At 37.4% G+C, this 27,993-nt stretch overlaps 1 protein-coding gene across 12 annotated transcripts; it reads right to left on the reverse strand.

The window, feature by feature from the left end:
• Window positions 1-678: 678 nt before the first annotated feature.
• CCP110 (centriolar coiled-coil protein 110) lies at window positions 679-27,715 on the reverse strand. 12 transcript variants are annotated; one of them, XR_004647424.1, is made up of 15 exons: window positions 27,470-27,635; window positions 25,472-25,621; window positions 23,711-23,839; window positions 20,184-21,807; window positions 18,664-18,791; window positions 16,777-16,981; window positions 15,936-16,072; window positions 15,347-15,463; window positions 13,865-13,966; window positions 13,542-13,658; window positions 12,892-12,971; window positions 11,765-11,827; window positions 10,121-10,180; window positions 3,439-3,564; window positions 3,179-3,255 (listed from the first exon to the last, which is right to left on the reverse strand). XR_004647424.1 is itself a non-coding variant. In XM_034783636.1 (15 exons), exons 2-15 carry the CDS (start codon window positions 25,607-25,609, stop codon window positions 3,203-3,205), a joined length of 3,036 nt encoding a protein of 1,011 aa, XP_034639527.1. In that variant the 5' UTR covers window positions 25,610-25,621; window positions 27,665-27,715; the 3' UTR covers window positions 3,179-3,202. The 12 variants fall into 12 exon arrangements, 11 of the variants coding, with proteins under 11 accessions (XP_034639535.1, XP_034639534.1, XP_034639527.1 ...); XM_034783636.1 differs by lacking the exons at window positions 3,439-3,564; window positions 27,470-27,635 and adding exons at window positions 9,444-9,526; window positions 27,665-27,715; XM_034783635.1 differs by lacking the exons at window positions 3,439-3,564; window positions 27,470-27,635 and adding exons at window positions 9,444-9,526; window positions 27,665-27,682 and having other exon boundaries at window positions 25,472-27,080.
• Between the last annotated feature and the right edge of the window lie 278 nt (window positions 27,716-27,993).

The following is a 27,993-nucleotide window of genomic DNA, read 5'->3' on the forward strand; positions in this document are numbered from 1 at the left end:
CGCAGTTTTTGCGCACTAAGTGGCTTGGCAGTGTGTACACCTCAGGAGTTACAACGCAGAAAACTGCTTTACTGCGAAGAAACTTGCCAGTGTAGACAATGCCATATATGGAACTGTCATTTGTATTCAATAAACACAGTAATTGCCCAGCAATTCCCATTTTAATTGTAAAGGAGTATTTTTGCAATCATCTTCTGCAATTGAATTTACACAGACTAATTCTCAGCTGGTATAAATCAACACAGCTTCACTTGCATAAGTGGAACTACACCAATTTACATTAGATGAGGCTCTGACCCATAAGCTCACCATGAATACCACACAGCTAGGCAAGTTTTGTCTCTGGCTTTAAGTATAAAATATATATTGTTTATATTGCATCATTCTCCCACATTTTGTAATTAATCATTCAAAACAAACAGCAATTGAAGGGTCCAATCCTGCTTTCTTTAAACAACCAGAATCCTCTCTGAAGTCACAGGAGTTAAGTGCAAAAGGAATGCAGGACTGGGTGGAAGCAGTGTCATATCAAATTGGTGAAGCTATAATGTTGCTGCTTCTTAAATTTCAACTCTTTGATTTAAAAATAATTTGGATGCCCTTGGCCCTGTATTATTTCAAGTCCACTTTCTCCTGAATTTATCTCACGCATTTATTTAATCCAGAAAAATGCAAATATTGAAAGATTAAAAAAAGTTTATTTTGCAGTATATTTAACGAAAGGGGCATGACTGGTGAAAATGAAATAAAGTACAAAAAATAAATACACTTCATAATAATGACATTACATTCCACAAAAATAAAGTGAATTGAAAATTAAATATGTATAAATAAATACAAAATATATCAAATTACAAAAAAATTCTGGCACTTGTCAAGAAGGCCTTATGAAAGTTAAAAAAAATTTGTGATGATATTTTAGTACACAAACTTTGAAACATTCTTAAAGTAAAAAAGGTTTAGTTAAGAAACCTGAACAAAAGTTGAACATTCATTTTTTAAATATTTAGACTAAGCCTACTTTTTACGTATTGCCTCAAATGCCAATTAACAGTACAGAAAACATCTACAATCAATTTTAGCTAACATACAACAGGAAGTAAGCCAGTCTAACGTTGCCACCTGCAAGATACTCTAGAATTCTTAATAAAATATGATGCATTTCACTTGTCATTCTAACTTTGTTATTCCTGAAATGTTTTCCTCTAAAAGACTAACAGTAGAGTAATGCAAAATTTAAGAACAAAAATAAAGTTTTGAAAATGACTAGGAATCCAAGAAGTTCAGATTATCATAATAAATCTTTGTATTATGGGGGGAAACTAAAGGATAATAGTGTTTAAGCAGAGAGGTGCAGGTCTTCAGCTGGTGTAAATTAACACCAGCTGAGGATCTGCCTCAGAGCCTTCAAATAAGACCACAGTACACAACCACCGAGTACTCTGTTACTCCTCTAAATATTTCTTCATATTAGTATTGCCTCTTTTTCAAGTACGTCTGGCTCAGTTTAAAATACTGCATGATAAGTAACATTTGCTTATAATAATGCAACAAAAGGTACAGGATAAGGTACTGATTTGTAGATGCAAACCATAACTTGTGGGTTTAAGGCCATCCCCAAGCAAGTTCTGTTCATTCATACATGCATTTTTGTATTAAGGCATTTTTCCTTCCACCTATTTAATTTTTATATTGAGATATTTAATGAATATTGATAATATTTTGGGTCAAGTCTGCTGTTATACCAATGTCCACCTGGATTAACTCCACAAAAGTTAAGAGTTATAGCAAATTTATACTAGTGAAACAGTAAAATTTGACATTTTCATTAAATACGTACCCTTTATTTTGTTTAAACAGTCCTCCTCTCTACCACCCTTAAAGCTGTGGGGATACACAAGTATGCTATTGACTGAATAATACCTGCCTTTAAGGATGGATATACACAGGGGCAAGATTTTCTCTATTTTATTTGAAAACCAAGGAAAGATTCAAAGAAACTCATTATCAAGATTAAAATTACTAAGCAGCCTCTTTTTAAAGAAGCATATTCATAATGGCTGAAATAGCCAAAAAGACAGGGGCAAACAGGAGCATGTGTTTTGGAGGTTAAGTCTTGCAAAGTTTTAGGGACTCAGAACATGGAAGCATGGCTTCAGTGCTTGGATCTGTTACTGATGACAGTACTATTTTTTTTATAAAAAACTGTTCCAAGTTACTTGTTTAGACAGTAAAGTAGTTCTAGGAATGTCAAAAATAAAACCTTAAGACACATAATGGTGTGAAACAGTCATCTGTTTGATTGCTGAGGACAATTAAAGTCTTTCCTTCTGGAACTCTTGTACAGTGTCATAGAATTGCTACATCTTAATTATACTTCATCTTGATCAAAATGTAGTTTGGAATTAGAAAATGCAGTGAACAGTATGGAGGAAAAATTGCCTGGAATGTTTCATCATAGTCGCCTAAATTCACCACCCGTGAGAACAGGTGCGACTTCATTCATGTAAATAGAATTGCACATTTATGCCAGCAATTAACTCAGATCCATGTTTGCAAACAGTCAATAGAAATGAGTGTAACAATATCAGTCATTAGTATTTAAATTGAGAGGTTAGCACACTCATATGTAATGATACACTCAGCGATGCTGTTCTCAAACAAATACACAGAGGAAAAACGCACTGTATTGTTACAGTTGAATAAATTATCTTTTCTACTTCTCTAATTTTAGGGTAAAAGGCTAAAATATGTACACATATAGGAAATCAGTTATACAGACTAACGTGTATGAAATGCAATTGTAAATATATTTCCTATAGTACAAAAAAGTGCATGACATATACAAGAATAAGTCAGAGATGGCAAAAAGATACAAATAAACAATGTTGCACTATATTCTTCTCTACAGCAGAGCATTTTGAATGTGGACATATGTATGCAGTAATCTGAATACCTAACAGGTTTGTAACATGCAATTTGTTTTCATGAGTATAAGAACTGAACTTATTTGTAGCCCTCTCCATAACTTTAACATCATTCCATAAAAACCTATTGTATGTCCTTAAAATATGCAAAATATGTTAAATGTGTACGTTTGTCAATTCACAGCATACATATAGGAGATGCAAGATCTGAACCGATGCTGAAGAGACTATTGCATTAAAATAGCCTTTTCTTTATCCGAGCGAGTGCTGTCGTCTTAAATTGTCACAACATTTGGCTTCTTTCTTTGGATTCTTCCTGCATATACTCCTAAAAATAAAGCAGAAACAAAAAGTTAACATTCTGTGATTGTGACTGTTCTTTTTATAAAAGAATTGTCCAATAAAAACCAAAAATTTTAAGGACGGGAATACACAAACTTGTTCAAATATGCTTTTAAATAGATGTATTTAAAAATTAATATTTTCATAATTTATTCTATATCTCAAATACCTTAAAATGTATGAATAAAACAGGTTATTCGAGTTGTAAAAAGGCTTGTAAATAACTATACATTATAGCATTTTCTTCCTCAGTAAGTGTTCCCCTTGCTTTCCTGCTACTCCAAAACACCTATAACTGCAATATATAAATTTTAAAAAGATTAGAAAACTTGAAATGATGATGGTTTCTATATTGTACTATAACACTTGATTACATAAAATTAGCTAAGCATCTTAAGCTACTATGGATCATTTAACTATTCTAAACTGCCTAACTCTTCACTATTATACAATGAATAGCTACCATCATTTTAATACATTACATTCCTATAAGGCAAATATAAAAAACTCATTCCTCCTCACCACCCCAACTCCCACCCTCAAAGACAGAAGAATCTTAAGAACCACCCAAGAAAGACAGACTGAGCAAGAACAATGCAAAGCATAAATACACAACCTAAATACATTAGCGTTTTAAATTTTAATTGTAGTATTTCAGTAAGTTATTTATGGGCCTGATCTCCCCCATCCCCAAATATCCATGTACAGAGGAAACCCTCTGCATGTAAAAGGGAACAGGGGTTCAGCCCCTCTACAGCATCCCTTTCACCCCACCCCATGGAGTCCACACAGGGTGAGGAGTGAAGCCTGAGCAGGTCAGAGGGAAGCAGTTGGTAGACCAGGAGCAAGGTGCACACTCTTCTCCCAATGGCTCTATTTTAGTTTCCACAAATCAACTCTCCCTTCAACCCCACTTTCACTAAGACAGCTGCGGATGAGTTGTCATCCTGGTAGCACAGCTCCAATGGAGATGAGGGAGGGGATGGAAAAATAGAGCACCTTCATGAAGATGGCCCTGGCTTCCTGCAACATCATCCAGTTTATTTCAAGGGGGTGAGGACGCAAACCCTCCTCTCGCCACCACCAAACAAACAAGAGAAGGAACTCTGAGGAGATCCTCTTGGAGATTTCCTCCCCAAAACTCCTCTAACAGGTTTTACTATAGGAAAAGGTGAGGTGGAAATACACTAAGAGGGTATGTTTTCCCTTTAGCTCTAGTGTATCTAGCAAAACTACCTGAGGTGGTACATCCATGTCAAGGAGGAGGCTATAGACCTAAACAGACTAGAACAAAGATAGGGAAAATATACAAGTCAGAGAATACTCAAATCCTAATAAAATTGAACTGTCTTTTCAGGAGATAATTTATTACAGGTCTCTGAGTTGAAATTCGCAACCAGAATTTTAAGTTCTCGTGTTATTGTTATTTTCTCTCTCTCTATATATATATATATATCTATATCTATATATATCTATGTATATCTAAAGATACAGCTAAGGGTAACATAAAATCCCTCCTTTACCTGTAAAGGGTTAAGAAGCTCATATAACCTAGTTGGCACCTGACCAGAAGGACCAATGGGGAAAGAAGATACTTTCAAACCCTATGCTAAGAGGGAGGTTTATTCTTGTTTTGTAACTTTAAAGTTAAAACACAGAGGATTCCCCTCTAAACTTAAGTCTTTTTATTACCGTGTAAAATTACCTTCCATCCTGATTTTACAGAGGTGCTTCTTTTTTTTATAAAAAAGTAAAGTTCTTCTTTTAAGAACCTGATTGGTTTTTAGTGTCTTGTCTGTGCTCACCTTGTTAACCTATCTGGTTGGTATATTATTCTCAAGCCTCCCCAGGAAAGGGGGTGAAGGGGTTTGGGGGGGATAGGGCTCCAAGTGGCCCCTCCCTGAATGTTAGTTTAAATCACTTGGTGGTGGCAGCAATACCATCCAAGGACAAGGAAAGGAATTTGTGCCTTGGGGAAGTTTTTAACCTAAGATGGTAGAATATAAGCTTATGGGGTCTTTCATGCGGGTCTCCACATCTGTACCCCAGAGTTCAGAGTGGGGCGGGAACTCTGACAAAAAGCCACCAAACAGAGTCCTTCTTACAACTAAGGATCTGAGTCACATTTTGGCTTATGCCTCTGCAAAGGGAGATATCTCAATTCCGTGAATCTGGAAGAATTCCATCATGCTGGGAACCAGCATGTTTCAAGATTAACGGCTCAGTTGTTGCAAGCTGCTGGGCAAAGGGCTAGACCTCAACATTTTCCAGACATCTGTGTAGCAAAATATGCACAGTGCTCAGCAATGAGCTGAAAGGGTGGGAAGGGGAGTGGAGAAAGGCCAGGAGAAAGTGCATGCAATCCACTGTATAGGATGATGTGAGTAGATGCCATTTTTAGTATGTTCTGTTACTCCGACTGGCAGCCAGGAGAAGTGGGTACTTATAGGTGCTTAAGAGCTGCACTTAGAAGAAACAGAGCAAGGCAGCTTCGGACATTCTAAAGGTCTTACCACATCAGTACCTCATCACAAAAATGTTCTTGCCGATCCAGCAACATGCAATACCTGCACCCCTCAGCTTACCCATGGTCCAATAAGATGAAGTAACAGGGCTGATGAGCATGGTGCCTTATCAGTGCCTCAGCACTACTCTCTCAACCCTCATGTGCACATTACATGGATCAAAGCCTACATTCAGGAAATAAACTGACATTTTTGACTATATTCACCAATGATCTGGATTTTACCTTTAAAAAACAAAAAGCAGTCTTATTTCCCATTAAAATTAATTTACACAACAATTAATAGCTATGAGTGTATGTGAGAGAGCAACAGAGTATATAGAAAGATTTTATTTATCCTTATGGAAAAGGATTACAGAATTCAGTAAGAATGAAACCAATAGGGCTATATAGAAATTTAGTACAAGTCCACAGAAATTTATTACAAATTCATCTTTTTATAGTTTAACCCTGTATAGAATTCAAGGGATATATATAAGAGATACACAGACGTTAATATAGAATTGTATGTGATAGATAGAGAACTGCAAAAACAAAACTATAAAAAGTTTCTCATTTTCTAGTAATTTCTCTAGGACATTTCCTTAAGGTTTTGGCTTTTAGTCTATACTCCCAACCTACATACTTGATGAAAAAAGTAAAAAGCTATTTATTGTTTCTCTGCTGTCAAGCGTACCAGCCACGTTCAGCAGAAGTGCAACTCTAGATTTCAAAACATGCCCCGTATGTTTAGATGTTCCAGTTTAAAAAACAAAACAAAAAAAACCCAACCCTTTCTCTTAACCAAGATAGAAGCGGGCACGTAGATCCAGAATTAGAGGAGTTAAACTCACTAGCAAAAGGCATAGGCACTTAATTTGAAATTGAGTTTTGTTCCAAAGCTCAATATTAAAGGCAAAAGAAGGACACAACAAAAACAGAAGTGTTCAATCAGTGGTCCTAAATGAAAAATTATTGTGTGTACTAGAGGGGAGAAGATATTCAATCAATGGTTGTAATTAAGAGAGGAAGACCAAGCTTTGGAGATGGAATTTCAAATGACAAATTTCAGAGTAACAGCCGTGTTAGTCTGTATCCGCAAAAAGAACAGGAGTACTTGTGGCACCTTAGAGACTAACAAATTTATTAGAGCATAAGCTTTCGTGGACTACAGCCCACTTCTTCGGACTAACAAATTTATTAGAGCATAAGCTTTCGTGGACTACAGCCCACTTCTTCGGATGCATCCGAAGAAGTGGGCTGTAGTCCACGAAAGCTTATGCTCTAATAAATTTGTTAGTCCGAAGAAGTGGGCTGTAGTCCACGAAAGCTTATGCTCTAATAAATTTGTTAGTCTCTAAGGTGCCACAAGTACTCCTGTTCTTTTTTCAAATGACAAAGTCACACACACACACACACACACACACACACACACACACACACACAAAGAGGAGGAAAGAGTAGATGGGCTGGTACATGAGCATTGCATTTCTAGTGATATGCATTCAAGTTCCGTTTGGGTCAGAAGTAAGATTAAGTCTGATTGCCACATCCTAGCCCCAACAAAGCCACCACACCATTTTCAGTCTGTGCTTAAGGAATGTCAAAAACTAAAACAGCAGGGATGTTGTAGGTCAGTACTGACATGCACTAGCAGAGTTACAGGAAGAAATATGCCTATCCTCTGCCTAGAGCAAGCGAGTGCTGAGTCTTCATTTTCAGGAGCACACTCACAAATGTAAGATAAAATACAAGAACGTACATGAATTTGTTTAGCTTTCAATATAATTTAATTTTTTTTTTATAAAGATTTTAGTTTATTTGGGCATGACCACTCCCTGGAAACAATTTGTTGCTCACCCACATTAAACAGTTTACAGTGCATCTTTTGAAAATAGTCTTATATTCCAAACTCAGGGTGGGTTTTTTTTATAACTGAATAATTAATTATTCTGGTAATAATTTGATAAACTATTCAATTTAGTTCAAATATGTACATAATTCAAGTTTTATTTACATGTATTAATTCAAGTTTAAGCTTTTTTAATACTGCATAAATATTCATATTATTTCTTTTACACTTGTTAGGGCTTCTTCCAGATAATGATCTCACAATGCACTGCTGTTAATTTAGTACAGATGGATATTGCCTGATTTATTATTTGTATTTGGAAGAACATGGAAGTGCTGATACTACAAATGTCATGGAAACACTGATGCTCAAACACTCTAGATGAAATAAGGAGATAGTTATACTACATAACTAAAACCGCACCTCCATATAGCCAGTTAGAAACAACTGTCAGATGGCTATTATGAGACATTCAGAAATTTTACAGCAATTCATCAAAGGGCCATGAAGGCAGGCCAGATAAAATTTGGAGCCATTGTCATAAATGGGATTATTTACACTGCTGAGTATCAAAATGTCATGATATCAAGTCATGAGAAAGTTACGACTAGCTAAAGCAAGCAGGCCAGAATATTGACTCCTCAGAGCATGGTTTCTGTAATTTTAATTGAGTGACCTTACAAGTCTGAACAATTCCTGACTACCTTGACCTGTGTTTTTGTCAGCTCTCGTTAGCTAAATAGTTAGTATCCGAGCAGTGGGTGGGGAGTTTGAATTTGAATTTTCCCTCTATATGCAGCAAGATTGGATAGAAAAATCATACTGAGTTCTATGGGTCACTTGTTGCATCCCAAAGAATTACGGTTTTCCGTCCTGAATAGGATCCCAGATGTTCCTAATTTTTAATAGGTACCCAACCATATAAATGCATTAATTTTAGAAGTGAGTTATATGAATTAAGTTCCTAAATCATATTTCTGTAGTAGATGACAAAGACCAATTGAGTAAAAAGCTTTTACTTCATTTTAATCAATCACAACTGTTTACATTCAAGTTTTAAAGTGGAAAAGTATCAGAAAACATTTGCTTCAACTAACGTTTTGTTAAGGCGTGGAATGGACAAAACCACATCTATGAATAGCTAGGCATTCTGTCCAAACCCCTTTTTATTAAAAATCAACCAACCAACTTCTAAACTCCATATCTGGAACTTGGACTACCCCTCATCTAAAACTGACATGCACAGCATTGGGTATATCAGAGGAAAAAGGATCATAAATCTTCTTTGTTAATATCTAATATGCAGAATAGCATTCTACAAGATGTTTTAAAGTGAGGAATTCATATAATATTCCTGCTGGTAAATTTTCTGAAAATCCATGTCATGTCCTCTGAGGACAAGTCTTACATAGATTAAGAAATAGGAATAAATGCCATAAAAATATAAATATCTGAGTCAGAGTCTAGATCTATCTACTCTAGTTCTGCAGGTCTCTAATGATTAGTGTGTTTTTACATATACTACTAAAAATTGCGTATTTTTGGCCATCAGGCATTTGTTGAGAGAAGGAATTTAAGCAGTTATCTTAAAAAACTGTATATGTCTTTTATAGAATTTGAAAATGTACTATTAAGTTACCCACATTTTTTGTTTTTATAAACATATATAGAAAGATGGTTGATTTAGTCAAAGTGTATTATAGCAAAGCTACTGCAGCAAGAAAAGGAAAACAAGATATCCCATTTAAATTTTCTTGATACTAGTAACTCACTCATATCTTCATTTTAAAAGAGATCCAAGAACCCATTTTCTACACACCTGAAGTTGCCTTGTTAGGCACTCTGCTTTCTGAGGACTTCTTTCTATTTTGCTCAACCCCCTTCATTGAGGTCTTAGGGGTTCTAATTAAATATAAAAGAGTTAATAAGTCACTTGCATTAAAATCCAAAGATGTATCCAATAAAGAAAAACACTATCAAACTGTTCTTGGTATGAAAACGTCTGTAAGTGATACAGTAGCGTCTCTTCCAGAATGTGCACATGTGAAACTCCTATTAACATTACTAGGAATTATGCATATACCTTAACAGGAGAAACTCTCCATGCACACTTTTTTCTTACTACTCTATTCAAGAAACCGATCTAATGAGTACATGTTGCATTATTTAGGAGGTATGTGTTTCTTATAAAATCATATTTCATTTTTAGGAAGTGGAAGCAAAACTTAATGGAATGAATGTTACAAATACAGATGTCAGAACACAGTGTAAATGAAAAACAGAATGAGACCACTGCATTTTTTCCCTTACAGTATAAGAAAAATAAAAGCTAGGAACTTTAAGAACTGTCTCACCATGAATTGTAAGTTAGCCATTTTGCATTTGAACAATATTTGCATTGATGCATGTAGATCTTACTTGGAAATTATTTGACTCAGATATTGCATTTGCTTTCAACCTTTAAGTTGTGCATTAAAACACATACAGTACTCTTACCCTTGCCTGCAAAGAAGCCTATGAATTGGAGTATTTTGTCCTTGATTTGGCTGAAGTACTCTGTTAAAAACAAAATCTGGATTAGTTTTGTTTATTTTGTTTCTAAATAAGTTTGATTTTTATATATTGCTTTCCATATTCCAAGTATCTCAAAGAAGCCAGCACAGTGTTTGGTTACATGTTGCTAATGCAGAGAGCATCCAGTTATGCGTGGCAACCATTAAAACTGGAGAAAAGCACTGAAATAGCCTTCAGAGACAGAAAGAAGTAATCTATTTTACAAGTGTCTATACTAAAGGACTGAACTGTTTCAATTTAGAAACATAGCAGCTACGCATTTCTAGCACCAATTGTTATTGCAACAGTTCTGTGTGCATACACTTATTACCCTGGTATAGCAGACCCACACACAGCACCTCCTCCAACATTTGCTGTGGCTCTGAGTTGTGGTACTTATCACCAGGCTTCCGATAAGAAACCTGGAGCAGGTTCATACGAGTAATAAATATTTTCACCGATTACTATGATGCTGCCCTCCTGCCCCGCCTTTCCCCGCCCAGTGATTTATTTGAATTATTTGGTTCTGCTTGTAGATCAACACTCACACATTGTGGGGGCAGAACTACACATGTGCCATGGCAGAGGCCATAACGTGCCCCTGCTGCTCGACAGACTGGCCTGCGGTTCACAATAAATAGCATCAACAACTTCATACGTTGGTTCTTGGGAAGACAGATCTTGCTTTTATTATTTTTGTAATTTTTTAAATTAAATTTTTTGTATAACCATGTTTGGGAATGACATGGCCAGTGGCTCTTAGCTGTTGTCATGGGATTGTCCTGGCAGGCCCCACTGAAACGGTACAGCTGCAGTGCTTCAGGTTTCTTATTAAACTAGCACTGACACAATTTGAAATTAAGTGGGCAAAGCTATTTTTAAGATTTGCTCAGAGATGATGCAATCATACCAGTAGAGGGCACACCTATGAAATGTTTTGTGCACGGATGTATGCATGCTATTTTATAAGCATTCTAAGCATCTGAACTGATATTAGCCAATATTCTCTAGTGTAGACAGACCTCATCTGGAAGGCAGCACCTCTAACAGTTCAGTACTAGTTTATTAACACAGAGTATAAGATAGTGGCCAGATGCGAGACATGAATCTCTCTCTCTTTACGATCTAGAGGCAAGAATGCTACTGAAGCTTGAGGATCTCTTTAAATAACACCCCATTTTAAAAAGCTTCTACAGCTCGCTACATGAAAGTTCATGTCTGGGGAAGTGGAGAGAACAACAATACTGTTTTAAAAATAGCATCAAGCATTTGCTTAAAGATGCTACCACTGCATCTAACACTTGAGAAACTTGGGAACTGGACGGAGTGAGTGAAATAAACACAGACAAGAAAGGTCATGTTTGAGGATATTAATTTTGAGAAACTGAAGCTGGAAAAGTACTATTTATTAACTGTAGGCAAGTTAATAACTTTTCATAATAGTTTAGCCCTGTGCATTCTTCATTACCCAGGGGCAATGACGACAGGTGACTAGCTGATGGCAAGCAAGCAGTCAACAGACCTAGCATTATCAAAAACAGTTAAGAACATTTTAGTGTAAATTACAAAAAAGTAATTTTCACTGACCTTGCTTCAGGAGTATTTTGTTTTATGATTAATTTTTTATTTGGCATTCCCATTTCTGCAGCCCTAACAAAACAAAAAAAGTGTAAGTATCCAAATACTTTTAAAACATTTCTTAAGAAAAAATTATAAAAATTGTCAGACAAGAAGCTATAAAAATAAAAGGAAGCCACCTAAACAGTATTATTGCCACTCTTTTGGCAAAATTATGTACAGTACAGACTACACTTTCCAACTGCAACACAAACAGAAGCAATTGTCTCCATTATGCCATAAGGCACTCCAACCAACATGCAATGCATCTCTTATCATACACAGCTAATGGCTTTCTCCAAAATAAAAACAACATAAAAATACAGCACTCACGCTTTGCAAACCAACTACAGACTAGTCACACAGGAGTCACTTCACTCATCACTGAAACAGCATCTTAACAGCACACAGCGACATTACACACAGCTCAGGACAGAGTGAAGAATACTATATCAATTGAGAACTAGAGGAAGTTTTGTAGGCAGGATGCAGCTACCTAAATTCAATATAGTCATGGTAGTGGGGCAACCACTAATCTTTCCAAAAGCGGTTATAGATTTTATTGGTTACAAGCAAGCAAATTTTATCTTATCCAAAGAATGGTATCTCAGATGGGAGAGAGTCCCCTATAGCCATGCTGTGGCATTGGGTCATTACTGCTGACTCAGCAGGAATGTCACCTGATAACGTCACCAACACCATTAACTGCAGTAATGTGATTCACTTGAGTTGTTACAGCAAATACAGAGGGTACTTGGACAATGATAAATGTAAACCATGATTCTGGTGATCAGACTTCAGAGAAAATTAGATAACAGCCAGTAGGTACAGAGAACAAGATGAGGAGTGTTTATCTTGTTTTCAGCATGGGAACAAATATATATTGAATGTCTATATAAAAAATGCCATTGTAAAGAAATAGAATTCAATACACTTATGTAAAAAGGAATCTTACATATAAAGACTTTCTAGCAAATGAGAGAGTCTTCCAAAATCTGTACAAAACTATTTTGCTAAAAGATTCAGCTGTGTTCAAATAACAACAACTCCCTTCCTTCCAATTCTCTCTACCAAAAAAATATTAAATACATACATACTTCATGTACTTCTTCCTATCCAGAGACTTCTGTGTAGCTGTTGAAAGTGTCACCCTCTCTCGTGGAGTCTTTATTTTAGCCTACAAAAACACAGAAGTGGATACTAATATTTGTTACTACTTTTATTACAGTTGCCACATCTGATCCACCTTAATTAAAAGATTGGCACTTTTCATTATAAAATCTACTTTAAAAGATTTAATGCAACTCTTTAGTTTACATGGTGATGTAGCACCTTTTTTTTTTTTTTTTTTTTAAACATTCCAAACTTTAATTTAAAATAACAAAACCAACAACAACAAAGTTATGTGCACCTTTTCTCTTGCTATCAAAATAATTCCATCATTTCTTTCCTCTCTCTCCAAGACAGACACACACACACACTTTGGAAGCATCCAGGCCCCAAGTCCCTATTGTAGACTGGAGTCTTTCTGAACAAGTTTAACTACTGGAGCACCACAGCTAAAGCCACACAATTATCAGGAAGATTGTTTTCAAAAGCTAAGGTTTTATATTTCTTACTAGGCCAGGAAAAAAAAAAAAATCTGTATCTTACTCCAATCACTAACAACGGATACTTAACTAGGGACAATAATATACATTTTCCTAGTTTTAAAGTGTTTCTTACTGGATACAAACTTGGAACATACCATTTGCCTCAGCATTTTCTCTTTGCGAACTTCACGATCATGACGCAGAATATTCATTCTTTCAGATACTTCCATTATAAAGAATATATCATGGATGTCATACAGCGCAGCTCGCAGCTGAAATAAATCAAAGCTTTCATGAAGCTTTCTTGGTGAAACTACATTTTAAAAACCCCTGTGTCAGCACAAAATGCCCATAGTTAAAATTTCATTTCAAATATTGACCCTCTGAAATCTTCAGATATCTCTGTCAAAGATAAAATAATTTCTCTCTTTTACAACGATGAAGTAATTATAAAAGAAAAGCTTTGAATATACATTACTTGAGCCATCACTCTTTCTTGTAGGGATGCATCTTGCGCCGAAACAGTTCCTCTCTTTAAGGGAGCTTCAGACTGAAAATTTTTTATGAACTCCATAGTATCCTAAAAAAATAAAAAGATGATGTACTACGCTTAATCTTTCACACTGAGTGGAAGTAAATCTCAAGCCATTTATACATCTGCTCCCTTACTCTCAAAAGTTCAGAGGAAAAGGATAGTGTGGGCCAGGGATCGGCAACCTTTGTCACACAGTCCACCACGGTAAGCCCCTGGTGGACCGGGCCAGTTTGTTTACTTGCCGGGTCCGCAGGTTCAGCCGATCGCAGCTCCCAGTGGCTGCGGTTTGCCACTCCAGGCCAATGGGGACTGCGGGCAGCAGCGGCCAGCACATCCCTTGGGGGCTTACCCTGGCGGGCTGCGTGCCAAAGGTTGCCGATCCCTGGTGTAGGCAGAGACTGGGGGTAGCTAAACAGACATGGATTTAACTGTGATTCTCTAAAAAAAAAAATGGGGCACTTAGACAATCTCCTCTTTGGCCTTACTCCTGTAACCAAGCAGAAGTAATTTAGCATTCTCACTATTGCAAGATTGGGTTCCCCTATATGCCGTATCCTGTCTAAGATCTTTTACTTTGTACACACACACACACACCATTCTCCACACTTGTGCTGTACAGGAGCAACTAATACTAAATATACCACCTTAGATCCAAGAAATATTCAGATTAATGGAGATGATGTTCCACTTCACCATCTTTCCCTACTGCTGCCTTGCCGAGCAACAGGAGCGATGGGGTAAATCACTCATCTCTCTTTTCCCTTCTCCACTCCCTTGTCCTTAGCTTCCTCTCCTCATATGAAATCAATCAGAGACAGAGGGGCAGATTGAAGACGTTAATAGAATACCTTAGATGATGCCTCCAATTTTAGCAGCTAACTATTTGACTATTTAGAAAGCTGGAAAATCACAGCATAAGTTTGACACAGGAAACCTCCATACTAACTCAGGATCCAGGAAAAATACAGTTCAATTAAAAAAAGTTTTAAGACAGCAGATATGAAAGTTGGATTAAGGAATATTCTGCTATGCAAGGTTCATTTCAACTGAAAGTTTGCATGCTAGATAATTAAGAATATATCTAAGAAACAATTATTCAACTTCAGTCTGTATTAGAATGGTTTTACAGGTCACTTCAAAAAGGCACAGGAAAAGGTACTGTTGGGACACTATCAAAAGTGGTATGCATACAGCATACAATAATTAACACAACTATGTTTTGGGTAGTTAATTCATTCTCTAAAAAGGATAGAGCTATATTACTTATGTAGTAAACTTCATTAGTTAATTCTCAAAGTAAAATGAATTTTGTGCTCTGGTGACAAGTCTAGATCCTATTTGTCAGCTGAAAGGGAGTGGCAGAAACCAACAGGAGGAAGGTGGAAAAAATGCATAAAGCAAGCATCTTTACAGTTATCGCCTTACTTTTACAGTTTGCCTAAGATATTTCAATTTTTCTGTTTGCATGAGCCTACGAGTCAGAAATCCCTTTGCCAAGGCAGTGATCTTACTGAACTTCACTTGCATCTCTGGATTGGAGGCCTTTTAAGAGAAGAGAAAAAAAAAAAAAGATTAAAATTAAGAGATTTTCTATGCTTTAATATCAAATCCAACTAAAGTTCTGAATTTTAATTTCTCAAAATAAATTAAGTTAAATTGATTGCTACTTGTTTAACAAAAATGTCTGTACAGCTATCTTGTATTAACAGCCAGGTATTAAATTTTGCCAAATACACTTTGGCTAGCCAGAACTCCCCAGTATTAATTTGGTTAACAGAATAAAGATGTGGTTACACGATTAGTTTGTCTGTACTGTAATGAGAAAAATATTGTTCTGCTCTCTTCTTGTGTCTGCTAGTACAAATCCATCTAAGAACTGTGGATCAATTAGTAGTTTTGGATTGGAAGTTCTTAAATGTGTACCTGCAGTAGCAGTTGTCCTGAAAGAATTAGATGGTTAAGCAAAAAAAAAAAAAAAAAGAAAAGAAAAGTTTAAGTCAATTTATTTTCATACCTGAGACCACCTGGTTTTGGCCCTAATAAGCCTGGATGCTGATATTTTTGACATTCCACTACCAGATGGTCCCCAGAGGTAGAATGGAGCTTCATTTGTTGAACCAAAACTACTAGGCATGGTAGTGTTGGCAAAACCTATATGAAAGCAGAATGTATGATTAAACAAATGAGTACTAAACAGGAAGCCTGTGCACACAAACTACTATTCCAAAACTTAACACGTCATGCACCTGTTACACACACACACACACAAATCTAGTTTTATGACATCTGCAATGTTGTTTTTTTTAAAATGTACAGAGATAACAGCTAACATTCTATATTAAAACCAAATCTTTCTTGAATTTACTTTACATCGGGATATATATTGGACTAAAATTGCTGCCAGCATTTTCCCTTGTGTTGTATGCACTATATTCTTATGTCACCTATGCTTGTTCAAAATGTAGAAATATCATAATCAAAGTGGGAAAAGATCCACCACTATGCTAGTGTGTGAAAAAATCCCCAGTAGATGGCGTGTCAGATAATAAAATGATACAAGATCTTATCCAAAAAAGACATATGACCAAGGAAGGTACTTTCAGAATTTTATTATAGTAGTAGTTTCTGACCCTGCAAAGTGGACATAAGCTTGCTAAGACCACTAATAAATTTTACATAGACTGCTAAACAGCAGCTGTAAGGTGCTAACTTTCAGTACTTCCTGCCTAGACTGGATTCTAACCACGGAAGAAGCAGAGATGCTACCATCACCAATACCATGAACCAGCCAGTACATTTGGTATATTCTGCTTTAAAGTGCCCAGTAAAACTTTTAATAATTATTTGCCTCCTACTTTTACCAGTGCTGTTCGAGTTTGTGTTATTGATTGTCTCCACTTCAGTCAGCATTGTTTCCAACAAGCCACTTTCGTTTATTTTTCTCCACTGCAGTTCCATCCCATTGTTAATGGTCATTTTGGGTATTTCTAGGTCTGCTACAGCACTCTTCTTTTCTTTTAGCCTTCTCTCCTGCTCTTCTATCTCCTGCAGATTAAAAGTCTGAAATAAAACCAGATCTTTGATTCTACATAATGGAATTTAAATACATTTTGAGCAAGCAATTGTATCCTGGCATAAGCTTCAATACAACATAGGCAGTTTTAACTAATACTTTTTTCCCATTTGCGGACCCCTAAGGATTTTCGAATGGAGGTGCAGACCCTTTTGGAAATCTTAGATATAGTCTGTGGACCCCCAGGGGTCCGCAGACCACAGGTTGAAAATCACGGATATAAAGGCATCTTAATTTCCACTAACCTCTATGTAACAAATGATATAATTGCACTTAAAACAGATGTGCTGAATAAATATACTGCAAGAAATCCGGCAGCTCAGCCTTTCCCAAATATAAACACCTGGCTTCCTATCCCTTTTGGCTATTTTAATAGATCATGAAGATGTTATGCAAGCCAATACCTGACTGTGCAGTAATTGTCTAGCTTTTCCAAGATATCCAAGTCCCCATTGCATCTCTTGCCTTTTGCAGTTTGATACAAAAGCATTCATCAATTATACATCTTGTCAAGGTTCCTTCCCTACTCTGAACTCTAGGGTACAGATGTGGGGACCCGCATGAAAGCCCCCTAAGCTTATTTACCAGCTTAGGTTACCAGTAAGCTGCCACCACCAAGTGTGTTCCAAATCTTAGGGAAGAACCACTTGGAACTCTGCCTTTCCCCAAATATTTCCCAAGTCTCTAAACCCCCTTTCCTGGGCAGATTTGAGACTAATTCTCCCCCCCCCGCCCAAGTCCTTACACCCCTTTTCCCTCACCAATTAGTCCTGGTGAACACAGATTCAAAACCCTTCAATCTCAAAACAATGAAAAAAATCAATCAGGTTCTTAAAAGAAGAATTTTAATTAAAGAAAAGGTAAAAATCATCTCTGTAAAATCAGGATGGAAAATAACTTTACAGGGTAATCAGATTCGAAGAGCCCAGAGGAACCCCTTCTAGCCTTAGGTTCAAAGTTACAGCAAACAGAGGTAAACCCTCTAACAAAAGGAACATTTACAAGTTGAGAAAACAAAGATAAAACTAACATGCCTTGCCTGGCTGTTACCTATAAGTTTGAAATACGAGAGACTTGTTCAGAAAGATTTGGAGAGCATGGATTGATGTCCGGTCCCTCTTAGTCCCAAGAGCGAACAACCCCCAAAACAAAGAGCACACAAACAAAAGCCTTCCCCCTCCCCAAGATTTCAAGGTATCTTGTTCCCTTATTGGTCCTTTGGGTCAGGTGTCAGCCAGGTTATCTGAGCTTCTTAACCCTTTACAGGTAAAAGGATTTTGGTGTCTCTGGGCAGGAGGGGTTTTATAGTATTGTCTACAGGAGGATTGTTACCCTTCCCTGTATAGTTATGACACATCTCTCTCCTGGGAATACCCTTTCATCTCTATACTAAAACAGAGAATAATCCTAAGCCTCCTGTTTTTGCCGCATGAGTTTTCTCAATGCTCTAAATGCTGCTAGCCAGACCAAAATGGAAGCTCAGCGAAGGTTTCACACAATCATATTCTTCAAAGAGCTCCCACAAATTCAGACAGATTTATTAAATATCCATCTTGAGTATGATATGCAGAGAAATAATATATTGTTTCAGCCCCTTATACTAAAATAGCAAGTTGAGCAATTAACCCTAAACACCTCATTTTAGCATTTTCTTATCTTGTTCCCTCACCTTCTGCAATCTCTCCTGTTCTCTCTCTTGTTCAGCTATCAGTACTGATAGTTGTTGTGCATGCTGCTCTTCAAGTCTCTTTCTCATTTCTTCAAAAGCCAAGAGTTTATTTTTCAAAATCTCTTCTTCTGAAAAGAAAAAAAAAATACATGCATCATAAAGCATTAATCATATAGTCTTACATTTTCTAAGTGTTCTGCAAGCTAGATAAACAGATCTCTACATTTTCAATACATTTTTCAATTGGGTGTTATACAGCACCGTTGGTATATCCACAAAAACATGAAGTAGAATATTTTTCTTTTATTTCATATTCATGTTTCTGAGATCAGCATATCCATGGATGGGACAGTATAAATGGCACTGACCAATCCCAGATTCAAGAGGTCATATGCAGAGACTAGCTCTGAAAAGAATATGACTACTTGCTTGAGTGAACAAAACATTTATTCCACTCAGTTTTGATAGTTTCCTTTACAGACATACACATGACATTTTTATTCTTGAATTGGAAGAACGCCAATCCTGGTAATATTGAAGTTACTTGCAGCTGATATTTTAATGCAAGTATGTTTTTATTTGCAGTATGCATCTGTTTTCTTATATTTTAAGAACTCAAAAAACTGCTCTACCATAGTCCTGCTCACCATACTCATGCTAGTTGCCCTATTGACCTTTCCCTGGCACACAAGAATTCACTTAGATTTTCTTTCTGTTATTAAACATTTCACAAGTGTCCCCATACATGCACAATGAGTCTGTGCTGCTAGAATCTCTCCAGTCTCTTTGGAGGTTTCAGATTAAAACTGGGTGAATATTTAAAACACATCCCACAAACCCATGCATGCTCTTGTGAAATTTTCTTTAGATTATTTTTCAGCTGAGTTTTCCTCCTTTCATTTTTATGTTCCACCAGGATATAGCAAGCGCCTTTATTGGCATGATTGTTTAATTTCTGTTCAGTGGCCTTTCATTTTTCTTTTTTTAAATCTCTCTAATCTAATTATATACAACAATTTTCAATAGAACAATATCAAAAAACTTTACAATACAAAGAGGAAAGACTCCAGTTAAGGCAGCAAATGGTGATTTTAAGCAAGCAGATCAGATAAAAATATGTTTTATATAACAAGAAAACGAATACCTTTTCTGGTATATGCTATATGAAAATGTCTAAGCACATACTCCTGTATCATTCATTATCAAGTAGGAGGTACAAGGCTTTGCCTCTAACGAGGCAACTTTCATATACAGAAGATCATTTTGGTCATTCAATAGCAGCTTTCAGAAGACTTTCAGAAAAACTTGGTTTACTACAGGGCCTTACTTAATGTTTAGTGAATTAAAAATACAGAAATGTATCCTGTCATTTTATCATAAATTATGCACAAGCTAGGGGAATACTCAAAAAATTAAGGTGCAGATGAAAGACAGTGGCCTATTTTCTAAAAATGACATTTCTAACTAAAGATAAACTTTCCAACTTGGAAAAAGCCTGACTACAGAAAACGTTATCTCACCGTTGGTACTATTGCCTGAGGTTTCATTCTTGTTACCATAAACAGATCCTATGGGGCATCTTCGCTCTTGCAACCTCCACTTCCCATGTTCTTCTGTTCCATCTGTTAAAACATATGGGTTGTTCTCTTTCTGTGAGCTATCAATATCCAAATCAAGCCTACGTTTCACTTTTTCGAAACCATTTTCTACAAAATGTTCATTTCCAGAAGAAACATTTGGAGTATCCATTTGCTGATGCTTATTCTGGCTTTGCATCAGTAATGGAGATGGATTTTCTACATCATAAGATTTATTGAGTTCCACGGGTGAATTACTTATGGTCTTTTCTAATAAACTATCTGGCTTGATTCCATTCATAGTTACGAGCTTTTGAGTCACCATCGACTGACTGACTGCAAACGACTCATGCAATTTTGGAGTTGCAGTACAAGTAGTACTGTCCATTTTGTATGGCCTTCTGCTATCCAGTTTTCCCTCCATTATGGAAGACACCATCATTCCTTTGCTCTCTAGTTGACTAATGGAATGCTGACACATGTGATTTGACGTCTCTGAAGAATTCTTGTTGACATGAGCTTTGCTAGAACAAACTGCAGTGATGTCAGCAGTGAATTTTGGCACAGGTTCAGATGCATTCGTTTGGTCAGTGACATCTTGTATGATCAAGTCAATTGCTCTTCCCTTGTTTATAGGGCTTAATTCATAGGCATTCACAGGGTTATTGATAACTATGTGTCCCATTGATGAAGGTCTTGGGCGTCTTCGGTGCATTTTAGGGCTCATACTTGGCTCTGGGCTGGGCAATTTGGCATAAGAACCTGTAAGGCTTCTGACAATACTACTATCGTGATCAAAGGTAGAGATATTTTTAAATTCTTCATCTGAATCCGAATCCAAAACTGGGGGTGTTCCAGCTCTGGTAGGTATATCCACTTTAGAAAAACTGGGTGAAGCTGATGTACTCACGCTATTTATTTGGGCAGAGGCACCTTGGAGAAGAATATTTGATTTATTAAGACTTGGTTTATCAAGTGTCAGAGGAGTACAACTTCTGCCTGTAAACCTCGCTCTCTCTTTCCCAGACACATTTGTTTTAACTGCATCATTTTCTTTATCTGAATGACTTTCATTAACACTTCTTTTTGAATTACTTCTTATGCTACGTCTGGTTTGCTCTCTCTCTATGTACTCCCTAGACTTTTTCAGAAGGTTTTGAAGACTCATTACATACGGATCAGGTACTTCCTCACCAGCTGGTGGCACCTCCATATGCTCTTGGTTTACATGTGCATTTGAAGTAGTTGTATTTTGTGTTTTATCAGGGGATGTAACCTTTGGGCAAGCAATGTTTTCTGAGAGGTTGCTCTCACTTTGTTCAGGAGGAATATGTTCTTCTGTGCCTCTAACTGAGTCTATTCCACTTGATGTAACCTGGATAGCAGTATCTGCTGGCATAATTTCCAATGTTTTTTCAAGGTCTGTAGTACCACAGCATTCAATAGAACTTGGCAAATTGATGTTTGAGAGCATTGTGAAGCCATTTGAGGCTTTTGATTCTGAATTAGAGTCACCACTCTCAGGCTCCCACTGATCCAAATCGCTCATACTAGACACCTTTCTGACCTGCAAAAAAAAAAACCCTGAAAATTATTATGTCAATTCAGTGTAATAAAGCCCTACTGTTTTCAAATTAAGATTAAGTACATATGCCTTCTGATCTATAAAGTTAGATTGCTGTCACTTTAATGCAACATGAATTTTCCAACTTGAATGGAACTATGGCAACCACACTAGTCTACAATACAGAAGATGACCTTTCCAACTGGCAAAAGTAATTTGAGGAGAACGCAACAAATATATTTTAATATTTGGTTTAGTCAGAAGTTTTTATCATCAGACCAACCACCTACGATAAAGTTATATTAAAAGAAAAACAGATATTTGAACATATATTCTTTAAGTAATATTATGGCTGCCAATTAAAGAACAATGTTCAGGACAATAGGATGTTACATAAATGTATCATTGGCGTTTATTCTGACATGTAATTAAAATAACTTCAGCAATAACATTCAATATACTGTACTTCAACTCAGATTAACCCATTGCCAATTAAGAGAAGCATTATGCAAAAGAGTACATACATAATTCTCAATGAAATTTATGGACATACAAGAAAACCTTTTTGGTTTTCATTATTATGTAACCAGAGCTTGCTTCTGTGGAAAGCAACTGACAAATAAATAAATAAATAAAAAGAGCACAGACCATTCAGTATTATCTGCCCCTTCGTATAAATTCATAGTCCTCTTTAGGTATAGGTAACAGTGCAGCTATTGACAATAGGGGCATTTAAACTGAAGGATAAAAGGTTGTCAGAGTTATATCAACCTAAGTGCCCATTAACCACAGGAGGTCTAGAAGAAAGCAAACCATTATTTTGTATTCTCAACATATGCTCCTGGTCTGCCTTTCAAATCCCAAGTCAGGTGATGGTTTCCATGCACACACTAGTAAACAAAACAAGAAGCTCAATAGATTACATTTGCCACCTCAGTAATAAAACTTAAGCCCAATGCAAACTGTGTTCAGTTAGCTGGTGGGTTAGTTCAAGGGCTTTATTACATCCTACTAAAAAACCCAAACTACACTGGTTTTAAGAAGCCTATTTAGAAAAAAAATAATAATTTAAAGCAGGGGTTCTCAACCTTTTTCTTTCTAAGCCCCCCCCCCCACCATGTTATAAAAACTCCACGGCCCACAACTACTGGGTTTTGGGCCAGCATTATGGGATAGCAAGCAGGGCAGTTGCCAAGGGCTCCATGCCACAGGGAACCCTACGAAGCTAAGTTGCTCAGGCTTCGGCTTCAGCCCTGGGTGGTGGGGCTTGGGTCACCAGGCTTCAGCCCCATGCAGTGGGGCTTTGGCTTTCTGCCTTTGGCCCCAACAAGTCTCATGCCAGCCCTTCTTGGTGGCCCCCCGAAACCTGCTCATGATCCCCCAGGGGGCCCCAGACCCCTCGTTGAGAACTACTAATTTAAAGTATCTGCCTGTCTAACCCCTAAGAACAGTCCCATCATTGAACAAGAAAAGATAATTACAATATAAATTTCAAAGCATACACCAGCACTGTTCTTTATTTTGCAAAGTTTAGTTTCAGGGGGGAAAAGCGGTAATGTCACTAGTTAACAGTTTTTATAGTAGTGACCAGTCTGAAGGAAATCTATCTAGCTATTTTAAATGTTTTTTTGAAAACAATAGCCGTACCACCAAAACTAGCTGATTTCTACAAATACCAAATTGAGCACGGACCACACTTAACTTAACAACATTATTTAAAACTATTACATGTATTCACTGTAACTGTTCACCAGGTCATACAATATAAATTACTAGCAAATGTTGGTCTAAAGAGAGTAAACTGCTAGTAACTGCTAGTTTATATTAGGGATCTTACTAGCCTTCAGTGACCCTTGGAATGTGCAGAGAAGACATTTTCATACAACAGCTAATTAAAAAAACTTGCCTGCACATTTTCCAGGATCTCCTGAACACGATTTAGTAAAGCTCTTTTCCTGGAATTCTGTTTCCAGATCTCTACATCAAGTGCTTTTTGTTTATCCTGCTGCATTTCCTTTTTTCTCTCAAGACTCATCTGCAAAACAAAGTATCAGTGACTTCTTTTCTTTATCAAAAAGCAAAATTAAATATAAGAAATATTTTTTAAAAATTAATATGAAATGGGAGAGCACATGTTTGTTGAGATTTTATGCAGTTTGAAGATTAGCCTCTTTTTAACCATAAACATTTTTTGGTAAGACAGGGAAAATTTACTCCGCCCACATAAAGCCCAAGAATTGGAGCATATGCGTATGAAGTGCAGAGAGATTTAGCTTTACAGGATCTACTCAACAGTTGATCATGTGGACCCTCTCACTGGATGGCCTTCCACACCAGACTATGCAGAGCTGGTAAAGAGATCTTTTGAATGGTGTATACAGACTGCACAAGTACCCAAATGACCACTCTCACCCCAGTTTCCTATCCATAAGCCTTGTCTAATTGCTGGGATGTGGGATCTTCACACTGACCCTTCATACCATAGGTGAATTTCAGACCCAAATATAGAAGTCCCTTCCAAGGCCTTATAAATCACTCTTCCTGCTCTAGTTTACTTTCTTCTAGCTCCCGTCTTTGTCCTAGAAACAGCATTTGCTGAAATAAAAGAAGTTACAAAGCTAAATTCTCTTTAATCACCCCATGTGTTTTCCCGGTGTTATTTCTTGTTATCCAGTACTATTTTAAACAAGCCCAAATAATGTTAAATAACTGGTAAATCAGCATTTTTTTCAACTGAAAAGAAAGTGTTCAGTAGTAATATTTATCTGGTTTTCCACATGATAAATATACACAAACATACATACATAATCTAAAAAAAGAGTAAGGAAATGTAGTTAGTAGGAACAAAAGGCTTGAAAGTCAAAGTTACCCTGTTTATTTTGTGAAATCAGAACCTGGAGTACTCAGAGTCCTACAACAGAGTAGGAAACAGTTTAAAGGGAGCTGTATCTCCTCTGACACTTTTCTCAGATCCTCACATCATTGAACTAGTGTAGCTTTGTTGATACTAGAAACATCAATGAGAAGATTTCAGAAAACCTTCTGTATGGAAAAAGCCTTGGAGGCGCCCTGCTAGAGAACATATATAGCTGTGTCGCAAGTTTGGCTTTGTTTATGTTAGTCAGTTTTATAGCTGTAATTTCCTACTGGTCCAGCTCCACCAGTAATAGCTGTAGTGTCAAGGATCAGTTAAATGATAGCGGTAAAGAATACCTATGCCTTTTTTACACTCTAACTTACACCACTGCTACCCATTAGAATTCAGTCTATGAAATACACTAGGGTAGATGTGGTGCAAGATAAGTATAGTGGGAGTGGAATAGTGTAGAAAAGAGGGTATTATTGAGTGGGGAAGGGCAGCCTTTAGAGAAGAAAGACCACTGGGTATAGCAGGAAGGGAAGAAAGAGTCCACCCAGCAGGCATTGCCCAAGTCAAAGGCACCACAATCTAATTTGTTCAAATGACAAAATCTTCTTGTACTACATTGCATGACAATCCCCCATCCCACCACACTCATTTTGGTTTTGAACCTCAACATTACATACAAGTACTTGTCTCCTGTACTACTCAAGGTTGGTCATATGTTATCTAGATAGAAATAACTAAACAAAAATGGTTGTCCTCTTCTTTTTTAATACAAATGCCTAATTGGCAAGGGAATCTTACCAGAGGTGAAAGCACAGGAATGCCATGGAATTTAATAAGTGAGATATTCTTCTGAGCAGATGAAGACGTTTCCCTTTGAATCGACTCTCCTTGGATCCTTGCAAGATGCTTTTCACAGAACTTCTCATAGTCCTCCATCTTAATATTGTGCTGCACATAGAGGAAATATTACGGCCAAGAATACGAAATACAGCAATATACATGACAATCTTGGCTTACAAAATTAGAAAATAAATTCTCTAAAACGTGTTATGTTTCTGTCTCTCCCACCAGAAACAAAAAAGAACCAATACTTATTCTTCTTTAATCTGTGCTATTGTCAACCCCAAATTAAATTGTCCCTAAGAGACTGCTGTCTCATAAAGGGCTTGATTCTCCTTGAAATCAATGGCAAAACTCCTATTGATTTCAGAGGGAGCAGGACTGGAACCTTAAGTTGCTAGAGAAAAAGGCTTTGAGGTACCAAGTCACTTGTAACCCTTGTTACTCTATACAGTTCTTCCTTGACAGAGCCATTCTTTACAACCTTAGCAGTGAAACATCAGAAAAAACAGTACTAAAAATAGGATGGTGGCAATGCTGTTATTGTTACTTGTGAAGAAAAAAAAGCATGCATTTGATTGAGAGTAAGCAGGGAAAACAAATTAACACTGTAAGCATGTTTAGACTCAAACTTTGCTATAGGAAGGTAAGTTTTTTTAAAACTAATAGTTTAGAAAATAAACAAAACTATATTGTTTGTGCCCTCAATGCGTCTAAGATTAATGCAGTTGTATTGTTTTACAAAAAGTTCATCCTCCCTTGAATGCTTTTTTGGGTGAGGAAAAAAATAGGCAGCTCAATATAAATGTTCATGATGTAATCACAAGAATAGATGGTTCCCTTTGATTATGATGTACCATAATAGAGATTTGCAATACGGAACGCACTGTTATAAATAAACCACTTAAGTTAACAATAGAAGGCAAACACATATGTTTGCAAGTGCTGTAAATAATCAACACCTGAAACAACCATTTCCAGTACAAGTGATTGAGAAGCATTAGTGAGAACTGAAAGGAAAATAATTAATTAAGGTATGTGCCCTGACATGTACATACTGAACAGGTACAGTTATTCCATTGGTGAACCCTGAGGACATCATAAAACCATGAAAATTAGAGCCTGAAGGATTGGTACATCACCTGAATCCCATGACAGGTTTTTGCAAGTTTTAAATCTATGTACCTTATTTAACAAAGCACATGGTTAAACAAATAAATCAAAGACATATTGCCCCCATTTTTATCTCTTTACCCCATCTCTCCACCAACTCACAAAATCCTCCTTAGAATCCCCTCCCACTTCATGATTACATTTGTATGATTTATGTTCTCACAAATATAAAATATGGTTATTACAAAATCCCCCCAGATTACTAGAATCCTAAAATGGAATTATAACTAACATGTACACGTTACTTCTGGTTCCTAATGGTAATGCTATTAGAATCACTGCTGGGATTACAGCTTTACTACAGAGGGCAGGGTACAAATCATAAAGTGTTTTGTTAGATCTTCTATACAACAATTTGTGCAATTCTGAGACTGCAAGGAGGGAAGTCTGGAAGCTGTGGGCAGAAGTAGTATGTCATATTACTGTGAGTTACTTATGATGCAAACCACCTACAACTACATATATAAGGGGAAAATACAAGCGGAGCTGTCAGGCCATGACCCCTGCGGGCAGAGCCCCCGCCCTCACCGCATAACGCTACAGCATTTTAAACCAGGGGTGACGATCCCATCCCCCGCGCAAACCCACTCCCCCACTTGGGCTGCCCCTCCCCCATTCTGGCAGGTTCCCCCTTACGGAGGTGGCGGCCCCGCAGGTTCAGGTTGGGGGAGCACCGAGGAGGCCCGGAATCAGTCGCACCCCTCAGCCGCAGGGCCCCGGCACACACCTCGGAAAGGTGTCCCCGACCTCCCGTCAGAACAGGCTCTGCCCACAGCCTGGTACCTGCTACGAGGACCCCAAGGAGCGTGGATACGTTGCTGGCGGGCCCAGCTCACCCAGATTCCCTGCACAGAGCGCGCCGCGGCGCTCCCCGCCAGAGAGCAGCGGGCTCCTGGCAACCGCAAACCTCGCCGCACTCCGCCCCTCTCCCCAGCCTTCCCACCACCCTGCCAGAGCTTCCGGGTGGAGGTGACTGACCGAGCTGTTCAGCTGAGTGACCCGAGACGGATACTACAAATCCCAGCATGCAATGCTTCCCCGCGCCCACTTCCTCAGGCAATTTGACACAGAGGGTTGCATGCTGGGAATGGTAGTTCTGTTGGGCCCTAGGCTGCTTGCCTCAATATGGAATATTGCCTGCAAGGATCTGTAATTTGGGGTGGGGTGGAGGCTGTACTGCGCTTCCCACTTAAATGTGAAGGTGACTTCTATTTTATGTCAGGTGTATGGAGTGAGGTTTTTACCCACGAAAGCTTATGCCCAAATAAATCTGTTAGTCTTTAAGGTGCCACCAGACTCCTTGTTAT

Source organism: Trachemys scripta, chromosome 10 (genome assembly GCF_013100865.1).
Source record: "Trachemys scripta elegans isolate TJP31775 chromosome 10, CAS_Tse_1.0, whole genome shotgun sequence".
Classification (NCBI taxonomy): domain Eukaryota; kingdom Metazoa; phylum Chordata; order Testudines; family Emydidae; genus Trachemys; species Trachemys scripta.